The sequence below is a fragment of the Hibiscus syriacus genome, unplaced genomic scaffold, assembly GCF_006381635.1.
Source record: "Hibiscus syriacus cultivar Baekdansim isolate YM2019G1 unplaced genomic scaffold, ASM638163v2 tig00110447_pilon, whole genome shotgun sequence".
Classification (NCBI taxonomy): domain Eukaryota; kingdom Viridiplantae; phylum Streptophyta; class Magnoliopsida; order Malvales; family Malvaceae; genus Hibiscus; species Hibiscus syriacus.
The window spans coordinates 1,212-13,297 of NW_024062742.1; the positions used below are offsets into that span (position 1 = coordinate 1,212).

The window sequence follows — 12,086 nt, forward strand, 5'->3', positions numbered from 1 at the left end:
AAACTAAAGAAACCAGCAGAACAGCAAAAATCTGCAATCCAGTTCAACCATGAGCTAAAAGCAAGTGAAAAGTAGTCTAGAAAGATGAGAATTAAAGTAATTTCTAGAAACCCCCAAATTTACTTTTTCATTCCCAATGACCCCCGACAAAAGGATTGAAAATCGAAAAAGAAAAACCCGGAATTTTAAAGAAAAGAGAGGGAAAAAAAAAGTTTAAACCTGCTTTGAGAAACATCATAGATCTGACCCTTAATAGCCATGAGGAGTGGCTTCTTAGAATCCGACCCATCATATTGCTTAAGCTCCTCCTCGGCAATCTCGCCGAGCTGAACCGGTGTGGGAGCGGCTCCATCTGCTCCTCCTCGAAGCCCTGGACCGTTGATGGTTGTGATCGTCGGATGACCCGAATAGACTGGTTGCTACATAGTAAACGGCCCATAACAGAGCAAGAACCGTGAAGAAAGTGGCCGGAGACAGACCCGTATACGCAGTTATCGCCTCCTTCAAGTCTCCCATATCAGCAAAGCCATCGCTTAAGATTTCTTTTAGCGAGTTGGTCTCAACTCAGTGAGTCTGGTCTTAAAATTGGTAGGTAGAGACTAGAGAAGGCTTTGATGCTTGCCATTGGAGTTTTCTACCTGTGCATCCTTATAAGTTTATCCCGGAAATTTGATAATTATGAGCAAATTACATTACATATCACTTGGGTATCAGTTTGATTATAAACGGTAATGTTATTTTCTAAAATTTACATTTTGGTCATTAATTAAAATATTATTACAAACAGGTCACCACCATTAAAATTGAAATGAAAGTCTAACCAGACCTGATATAATAATAGTTTTAGTCCATAAAGATTAATTTTCTTTTGTTATAATTTTAGGTTAAAATACACTACAAATGTGACTTATTGTAATCGAACTAATAATCGGGTGACATGAAATGTGGTTTACCTATGATTAATTTCTTTGTTTTAATTTTAGGTTAAAATACACTAAAAATAGCTCAATTATTAGTAAAATTACAAACTAGTCACTGAATTTAAAAAATTACAAACGAATAAATCAGTAATCAACTATAACGATCAAATCACATTGTCGTTAAAAATAAAATGAATGTTAATTTTAGCTAATTGAATGATCAGATAGTTACAAATATTAAAAAAAAGTGGCATACTTGTTACAAATGAAATATAGTGATCTGATTTAACTAGAAGGCTAATTTTCGTCTCATTTTTAAACAAAGTGATTGCTTGTTACAATTAATTAATTGAGTGATGTGTTTTTATTTTTTAAAATTCAGTGACCTATTTGTAATCTTAATAATTAAGTGACATGTATTGTATATACTCCTAAATTAATAAGAGGTCATATACTTTTGAAAAAAAATAAAGGTCATTCGTATTATTTCTTTTTTAATGTGGTCGTCCATCTCAGAAAAAAATATAGTATAATTTTTTAACCAACGTTTTTCATTTTTGATCGTTATAGTGTTGATATAGCAGTTCAGAGTGCTAATGTGATAATCCACTATGTTGACATGACATTCAATGATATCAGATTAACATGATAGATTGGTTAAATTTATTACTCAAACGTGGCATATGGAGTGTCATATCGGCATCACAAATAGCCACGTCAGCGCCGTTAATTGGCATGTCAGTATCATAACGGTCAACAATGAAAAAACGTTGGTCAAAGGCCACATTGAGGTTTTTTTTAGTCAGAGAACCATATTGATAGAAAAAAATAATACGATGACTACATCAATTTTTTTTAAAAATAAAGGACCTCTAATATCTTTTTTTCTATAAAAAAAATAAATTTACTGGTTTGAATATCTGGACTTATGATATTTTAAAAAAATATTATTATTTGATTATACGAGATATTCTGCATATATAAAAAATTAAATAAAAAATGTTTATTCCACTTACAACGATGCTAATATGGTTAATAAATTACGAAAAACATGATAAACACATGCATTGACAAGTATCTCGCTTTTTGGTAGTATTACCTAATTTAATTGTTTTTTTAAATAAGAAATTCTTGCCATACTTTCATATTATCTGTTATATTAATAATTTCATTGCTTTCTTGGCAGTTCTTACCTAATATGGTTGGCTGGTAGCAAAAATAATAATAATAATAAATAATGTAAAAGTCGATATTATGTGAATGATTATCTTTATTAATAACTATCAAAATATTTAAAGTAAAAAGAATATAAAATTATTATACAGAAAATAATTAGAGAGACAATAACTTATTTATTATTAGCAGTAAGTAGTGGTTACACTACAAAGAAAATCAACACTTCATGGGGAGAAAAAAAAAAAATGTTGCAGCCAAGATTGGTAGGGCTCTAGCATGGCGGGTGGGATGATCCAACAAGGTGGTGGCCGAATACCGTCCGAAGAGAACTCATTGATTGAATTAAAACTTTCATCTTTCAAGTTATATATGTCCGTATCATGTCCGCCGTATAAGGTATCATTTTCCACCCGCTCCCAGCATGATTTCAGAATCGGACGGGTTAGCGAACCGATCATGCTATCGATTCACTGGTTCAATCGGTCGAATTGGTCTAACCGGTTGGAAAAAACCGAACGATGTCATAAATATTTAAAAATTAAATAAAAATACCAAAAATATTTAATAAAAATAATTTTTATATCACAAGTTATATTCAAAACAAGTCATAACATATATAAGTTAAAAACCATAAAATCAAGTGAAACAAAATGATTCAAATTAACTACAACATAATATTTAAGGTAAAACATATTAAATAAAAATATAATTATATAACTATAATAAAAATAAATTTGGGGTTAAAAAATCATAACAAAATTATATAACTATATATATAACTATTCTTTCACTTCAATCAAGCTCGAATTTTAGGCTTCAAACGAGCTTCTAATTTTTTTTTGAGTTCAAGCCTTTTTGAGTTCAAGTTTCAATATTATATTTCGAGTTTGAGTTAAACTTGATAATTTTTAGCTTGTGAGTTTGAGTTGAGTTGAGCTTACTTTTAAAGTTTTCAAATTCGAGTCAAGCTCAGCAATACTCGAGTTCGACTTGGCTCGTTTAACAAACGACGTTGTTTAGTTTAATTTTTTTTTTAAAAAAACAAAAATCTCTGTTTTTCCCGGTTTTTTTCGGTTTTCAGCCGGTCCGGTTCGAACGGTTTAGCGGTTCAAGCCTTTTTGAGTTCAAGTTTCAATATTATATTTCGAGTTTGAGTTGAACTTGATAATTTTTAGCTTGTGAGTTTGAGTTGAGTTGAGCTTACTTTTAAAGTTTTCAAATTCGAGTCGAGCTCAGCAATACTTGAGTTCGGCTTGGCTCGTTTAACAAACGACGTTGTTTGGTTTAATTTTTTTTTTAAAAAACAAAAATCTCTGTTTTTCCCGGTTTTTTTCGGTTTTCAGCCGGTCCGGTTCGAACGGTTCAGCGGTTCTGGCCGGTTCACTAATAGCGGTTCAACCGGTTTAGATTGAACCAGACTAAGCAACGGTTCCCGGTTGAACCGGGCGGTCCGGTCCGGTTTTCAAAACAGAGGATTACAGTGTTTGGTTGAATGAATAAAAGATTACTGGAATGTATATTTTACCAAATTATCCTTGTTCTATATTTGTTTTTTTAACAAGTGAAATTCTAAATATTTAAATAAAAATTATTTATATAAAAATTCTATTTGTTGATAATATATTACTTGAGTATTTAAATATATCATGTATTATTTTAATTTTAATTAATATTAAATTTTACATAATTATGAAAAAATATATTAAAATTTTACATTAATATTTAAAATGTTTACATTGTGGAAATTATTCATATATTCATAATAATAAAAAGATGTAAATTATTTTTGTTATCTAAGACTTCCAATATTCACTACCGATAAGTTGCGACACACAAGAAAACGATAACTCTGAACCACCATATCGTTGAACATACTCTATGTGTTTCTCCAACACGTTTTCTTCAGGAATACCCAAATAGATCATGGACTTGTTTGTTGTTGAATCTCATTGGAAATATATGGAATTTTCTTAGCACCAGGGTCAATGGCATCTTTGTCAAGGGGTTCATGGCAAACAAAGCCAAATTTGTTTATATGGCGTCTCTCATTGTATATAATAAGTGCAAGCAATGGACGAGCATAAAGACGTTTGACTGCAAAATGGCATGTGCATCCTCCCATGGATTGAGGCCTACCTAGCAGCCCGATTCGGGTGTTTAGGCGATATCTTCGACTAGGTAATACACCTCCAGAGATACAAATTTAAGCTCATATACACTATTGAGAACCCAAGGTATACGAGTATTATGAGGTTGTGCACACGTATGCTGTCACCACAGCTCAATGAATGTTCCGAAGGACCTATCCAGAGGTCATAAAGATCCTCGGTAACTATCCAGAGGCCATAAGATCCTCGGTAACTATCCAGAGATCATAAAGATCCTCGGTAACTATCCATAGGTCATAAAGATCCTCGGTAACTGTCCATAGGTCCCGAAGAAACCTAGGTAAACTATTCATATGTTCCTTAAAACATAGGTATACTGTCCATATGTCTCGAAAGACATAGGTAGTCTTTGACTCTTGGCATACCAACTATACTTACAGTTCTCATAACTCATATCATGGCATTGTCTTTACCTTATTACATATTCACACATCATATCACATTTTTTTCTATAGCTCTTTATCACATGTTCATATGATCATTATTACATATACCTTTTCATATAACCATTACATACATGTCATCATTTATGTTTTTATCATACTCCTAGTATTATCATTCATCTCTTTATCTCTGTTCATTTTTTCATCCAATAACTTATATAAATGTATATATATATATATCACGTATACTAGTTCCTAGGTCCCATCACACTAGTATTTTCATATATTTGTAATCACGTAGTTTATTTTTTCATATAATTCATGTCCCCTCATATGATTTCATATCATATGCTATATTTCATATTATTTCTTATGTCCTTTCCATACTTCTTATTTCATATTCTTATGAAATCATATTGATCATTTTAACTATTTCACATATTTAACACATTTATCTACCTATTTACACAACTCATATAATATATATATACTGTAACATGTCAATACATATGCTTATTCATAATATAAACCATAACAAACACAGCACACACACTTCATATACCTAATATAGATATCTCGTAACTCATTCAATCCCATATGACACATATTCATATATAAGCTCTAATCTGGAAAATAGACTTACCACAATCTGCATAGTATATCCCATAATGCATATGGTATGAATTCATATCATATTTAATAATATTGAATGAATCATGTATCAAGATATTAAATCTAGACTTATCGCAAGTCTAGAACTGAATATACTAACATGATCATGTTATGCACATGCACTCACCTTAGCCTTGTTTGAATTGAACCAATTCTAACCCTTCGATTACTTTGAAGCAAAGTCACGTTCAATATCTACGTAATAATACATTGATACTATCAGTATCCAATTAATATACTCTAATCTATCATTTCTTAGACCAAATGAAAGGTTTATTTATATTTCTCTTGAAGTGCATCGATGCATTCAACAGTGCATCGATGCATTCTTTAGCATGTGCGGGGATGGATCGATGCACTCCTTATGCATCGATGCACCAATTGCATTCGATGTTTCCATTTTAATAGGTGCATCGATGCACTTCCTGTGCATCGATACACACTGAACAATTTCTAGAGATTTACCCTTGATGCATCGGTGCACCTTGAATGTGCATCGATGCACATAGCTCAAAATTCATTTTAAATCCCGAAAATCTACTCAAAACAACTCAAATGCTTCATATTTCATCGCCTTTCATGTCTTAACTCTTATACACTTATTTAAACTAATTAATGCCCATTCAACTCTTACACTTCAAAATCCATTCCTCCACATAGAATTTAAGAATTTCACTCAAATTCCCATATGATATAATTCTGATTCTAACCCTTTATATCCCTTAATCAAGTTAGGGACAAGTCAAATTCAACTTCCAAATCTCAATATAAACTTTATTTCGATATTTCATTCAAAAACTCCAAATCTTTAAATCCTCATAAACTCTTCATCTTGTTATTTTAAAGCAAATTAATCTTTCCTTAATCTTACTTAGCATCTAATAATCAAAACTAAACTTAAATTTCAGCACATAATCAGCTCAAGAGAAAACTCACATTTGCTTGGCTTCACACGTGAAGAAGAAGAAGAAAAAAAAGAGAACTCTGGAAACCTCTAAACTTTGTTTCCTTCCTTCCACGTGTATCTATATATACCATATATTATTATTATATTTTTTTTCTTTGCAAATGACCATACTATCCTTTCATTCCTCATTCTTTTCAATTTGATCTTACACCTCATTTCTCATATAAGTCTTTAAACCACTCAATTATTCTAATTTAAATCACCAAATTTTGAAACCTTACAATTTAGTCACTAACCCGGTATTGAGGATGTTACAGTATTGGTACAGTGCAGAGTGAGGGGAGTTTGGGAAAACAGAGAAGAAACATCAAAGATTACGTTTTCCTTAAAATTTCCAAGTATGAAACAGAGAAAAAACATCAAAGAAATTGAAGATTAAACAAAGGAAAAGTAGATATGTAAACTCATCCTTGCTTGATCTTCAGCTTTCAGAGAATCAACTTTTCAGGGGAGCAGCGAAGGAAGGCAACCACAACGAGAAGGGAGAAGGCTATTTTAGACAAGGGGACGGGAATAAGAAATACATAAGGGAGATGAGTGATAGACATTCCCGGGAAAACAGTAAAAAAATTACCTTTAGTATTATTTTTTCACGGGCACTCGGTAATATGCCCCCATCCAAACGTGGGTATATTCATCCGGGAAAAAACATTCTTCCCAGAAATGAATTATACCCTGAACCAAACGGAGCCTTAATATCAACGAAAGACTTTATTTAAATTTTTTGTTATTATAATCGTACTTTAAAAGGATTGGGTTTTTATATTAATAATTAATTATTTTATTTAGATAATTCGTAATAAAGTTTTTATTGTTTGAGATGGTGGTGTATGAACTGGGTGAGGCTTTGGGAGAGAGCCCTGAGGCTATTCGAGCTCGCCACACCAATCTTGAGTGACAAAAAATACCTGGTATGTTCTGTATCTGCAAAAATTGCTTAATACATATTGCCTGTTAGCTGGTAGCTTTAGTTCTTCTTTAGTCCCATGATGTCTAGCTGTTGTTGGTTTTGTAATTTGTAGTGCATGTCCCTTGTTTTTTAGCAAATTTCGGCCGGACTTAAAATTCAATTGAAGGTATATATAATCACATTGTGTAGTCTGAAACTAGAAAGAATTAGGATTATTGCAACTTGCTTTCATGAATTGTTGTGGAGCCTATTCAACTTAGTGGTTATGAAATTTAATTAAGGTAATGTGTATGTTCTTTAGTATGCGTATCTATGGTGATGGAACTCTGTATTTTTATGATGTATGATATTTCAGCTTTCTGTTCGTCCTAAATAATACTTAGAAGTCTTCTCTCAGTCATCAATTCCTGTTTCATCCATGAATACTCTGAATAGTTTCGATGCTCAAAAGCCTGTCACTTGGACTTTTGAGAACCGTATATATGTTCGATATTATTATTTTTATGTTTTAGGAAATACTGAAAGAGTGTCAATTTGCAGCATAGCTCAAGTCAGTTGTCTGATCCTGAACACTAAAAAAAAGAATCTACACTCCAAAAACCAAGTCTGATAAAAAACTTGGTAAATACAATAGTAGCTCACCCCCGAGAAACTTTAGCAGGCTTCTGCTGAGGAATTAGATTGGGTTCTTAGAAGAGTGCTTGTGCTTTGGATATTATGATAGGTATAATGTACCTATCATGTGGCTTAAATTTTCATCGAAACCGTAACAAACCTATCACAAAGAGACTAACAGATAGGGTAGTGCTTGCCTTGATGAAGTGCTATTCTGATAGAAGCTTCGTTGTTGCAGTAAAACCTCATGGGTGGAGAGTTTAAAGCCTTTAGGTCTGACTAATTTCTCAAACCATAACAACTTACATATTCCTAGAGGTTTTTTTTTCTAAATCAAGCTTCTGTGCTACTCCGAACCACGACACGTTTTTACTTAATCGAGTTACTAAATTTACCCCCACATATATGTACGCTAGCCTGAAGTAATTAATCTTTTGTCAGTTATACAGCCACTCCATTCTGCATCATTTTACCCTTCAATCCGTTGATGGCCATGATCTTTAACTAGCAATCCTCTACCAGGTCTCCCCTTTTAGCATTTAAGGATTGTATGTACTGCCTGTTAAGTGACTGACCCTTGAAGAGCGCATGAATTGACTGAAACTACTATAGTAAACACAGTAGCTCATTGTTATTTCTTAGACTCAGACTTCCATTTTGTTTCATTGGTAAAACAGTACCCATCATTGGTTAGCCGATTTTGGGTTTAGATAAAGGAACTTGCCCAAAAACTATGGTAACTATCACAATAACTCATAAATCATCAATAGAAAACTTGCCAAAGAAACTATATCTGATCTTACAAACTCCAGTTTGATCCTTTCTTCAACAAATGAGGAAGTGGAGGGATGCTTTGTTCATGCTTGAAGAAGTTTTCAGGATCAACTGTTGTCTTTACATGCACCAGCCTGTTGAAATTGTTTTTAAAATATTTCAGACCCCAAATCTTGGCTTTTTCGTAGCTGATGTTGTCGTCGCTAATTTCACTAGCTCCGATCTCAAGCTCTTTGTAATTTACGTAAGCTCCTCGTGGAGATTCCAAAACATATGGTGTCATGTAATTGTAAACCCTCCTCATCCAACCCATGAACTTTTCAGAGTTTTTATCTTCTTCTTCCTCCCAATTCACCACGTACATGATTCTGTAGAGGTTACCAACTTTGTGAGGAAATGGAGTTTCAGTCTCAGGAATATCATCCATTTCCCCACCGTATGCCACAATGTCATAAATGATTCGGCTTCATCGTCGTAAAACTTGGACCACAATCCTTCGAACGCAGTGCTGGAATAGGCTGTTTACGAAGTCGGATTTTGCTTTGAAGAACAATTTCGAAAGAGCTGATTCTGAACTCCTATTAAGTGAGTTTCCAGTGGAGCTCTGATTGGAAACCAGGTCAAGTAAAGATGGATTCAACCCAACTCATTTCTAAGCAATCTTCGTTCACTAATCCAAGTTCAGGGAATTTCTCTTCCAGCAATGGAAGAAGCTCATCGATGCTTCCAAGAAATACGTAACTGAAAGCTACTTCGTCTTCTCATCTTCACTTGAATTCACCCTTGATATGATAATGCTGGCGTGTATATTTTTGGGAAGTTTGTGCGTAATATATTGCCACCGATGGACAAGTTTGGTGGCGTTTTACTCTAACGTCTTGGTGACTCTACAGGCCGTAACATTAGCTGGAACCAGGACTAATTTCAGTTTCCAAGCAAGGACGATCCCAAAACTTACCATGCCACATCCTCGAATGGCCTAAAACAAATTCTCTCCCATAGATTTCCGATCAAGAATTCTTCCTTTAACATCAATCAAACGAGCGTCGAGAACATTCTCGGCGGTGAGACCGTATGTTCGATGCAATGAACCGTAGCCACCTCCACTCAAATGTCCACCAAGACCGATGGTGTGGGCGATACCAGCCGGAAAGGCAAGAGTTCTACTTTTTCTGAAAAATCTCATAGTACAATTCACCAATAGTTGCACCAGACTCAACCCAAGCTGTAGCTTCATCAAAAGGTTAACGTGAACCGATCAAAGATTCACCAAATCGAACACCACTAACGGAACCTTATAAGCCGTCGTATAAGAAAGACCCTCGTAGTCATGACCCCACTTCGAGTTCTGACTTGCAGCCCAAGTTTTCTGCAACAGTAAACCGCAGCTTGGATGTGAGACGCGTGCAGCGGCATTATAATGGCCAAAGGTAGGAGTTGACGGTGTCGTGAACTATTACGTTAGTATTGCGGATTATCACGTCATCATCGTGAACTATCACTTCAACACCATCAACGACGAAAAAATATTGGTCAAAAAGTCATATTGAGTTTATTTTATGAGTTGGAGGGTCACATTGAAAAAAAAATAATACGAGAATTATATTATTTTTTTGAAAGTATAGAGACCTCTAATGTTTTTTTGCCTTGTTTTTATTATTTTTTATATTTGATTGATGATTTATTGATTTGTGATTGTCTATATTTTGTTAACCATCACGTCAGTTTCTCTGATGAATATTAATCAATGATAGATGATTTGATTAATATTTTTAAATAGTTAAATAATTTGGTTGATTGCATCAACAGATGAGTGATCAAATCAAAATCATCCATAATTGACTTATCCTAAATGTTTTTATATGAAGTGGGTAGAAGAAGTTGAGAAAATATCAAAACACATTGCCTTTGTTAAGGTAAATTAATAGTGCTAATCCACTGTTTAACCTGTCTTTATCGGGCAATATACAATGTTAAAATTATTAAAGTGCAACCTATTGGGTTACCTTAGTGGTAAATTTTTTTTCCAGTCATGAAACATCATCATTGTCACAATTGAGTCCACCTAGCTACGCCTAATTTGACACCAAAAATTTTATACCAATTATCTTCAAGTAGACATAAAGAAAGACGTCCACTTAACGTGGCCTCGGTGAAGGACTGTAGCATGTCTCTATATTTCCATCACCGCAAAAAGAGAGTAGTAGGTAAGGTATCCAATTGAAAATGAGTACTATAAGGAGAGACAATTTAATTTAAAGTTAAAAAAAAATTATCGAAAATATTATAAAATTTATAAAATTATTGATTAAGAGAAATTTAAAATGTTAATTTTTTTCTCAACATTTTTCGGTTGAAAATATTTTTTTATAACATTTTTTTATTAAAAACCAAAAATATTATATTCTGTATAATATATTTGGTTAATTAAAAGATTAACATATTAAATAATCATCCAAAAAAAATATTATAATTTTATAATATTTTCAATCACGTACATTTCTTACCATTGAATTAGGATGCTAACTACCCATTGAAAATCAACTTTAATTTGATAAAATCTCGTGATAAGATTGATAAGATGGTAATAGAATCAATTTTCCGATATGATATTAATTAAAATGTATAATTTTTAAATAAAAGATATTTTGGTAGATTATGCGTTTAATAAGTAAATTATCATATCAAACATTTAATTTTTGTTTTGTTTTACTACATCATGTTAAAAATTTTACGAGTGATTTGAACGTGACACTTTTTTATGGGTAATTGCATCAGTCATCATTTACTATTTTCTCACTCCTATTTTGGTTACTCAAGTTTAAATTTTAAATTTAATTACTTAATTTTCAAATTATTCATAATTTAATCACTTTAACTTTCAAATTTATTTTTTATTTTTAATTATATATTAATAAAATAAACAAAATCTTATCAGAAAAGTTATTAATAAAATAAACGAGAGTGATTAAAATAGGAACAATTTGAAAGCTGAGTAGTTAAATTGAAAATTCTTAAACTTTAGTATCAAAATAGGAGTGAGAAGATAGTTGAGGATGAATGATGTAATTTACCCATAAAAAATGTGTCATTATGTTTTTAACGATGAGGTACTAAAATAAAACAAAAGCTAAACATCATATATGATTTTAAAAAATTAAAAGTTTAAATACTAAAACGGACCAAAATTAACAGTTTAGCTACTAAACGCATAATTTACTCTAGATATTTTATGTATAACTCTCAATCATTGGATAATAAATACTCAAATACTCCACAATCTGTATGCTTAAACCTAAGACCTTTATAAATAACAATAATTTTGTTAACTATCGAAATAATTTAGTTCGTGCATCAATTAATAAAAGTTATTAAAGTTAAATTTAAAATCCACTATATTAGTGGGCAATTAGTGCTAGTTAAATAATAAAATCAACATGTCATACATGTGACAAGAAGCTAATATCCAGACATTAACACTTGCAATATAATTAAAAGTAA

General features: G+C 32.3%; 1 protein-coding gene across 1 annotated transcript; it reads right to left on the minus strand.

Moving 5' to 3' along the window:
- Nucleotides 1–8,610: 8,610 nt before the first annotated feature.
- LOC120125923 (berberine bridge enzyme-like 24) lies at nt 8,611–9,012 on the minus strand. The gene has a single exon (XM_039144242.1). The coding sequence runs from the start codon at nt 9,010–9,012 to the stop codon at nt 8,611–8,613; it is 402 nt and encodes a 133-aa protein (XP_039000173.1).
- Between the last annotated feature and the right edge of the window lie 3,074 nt (nt 9,013–12,086).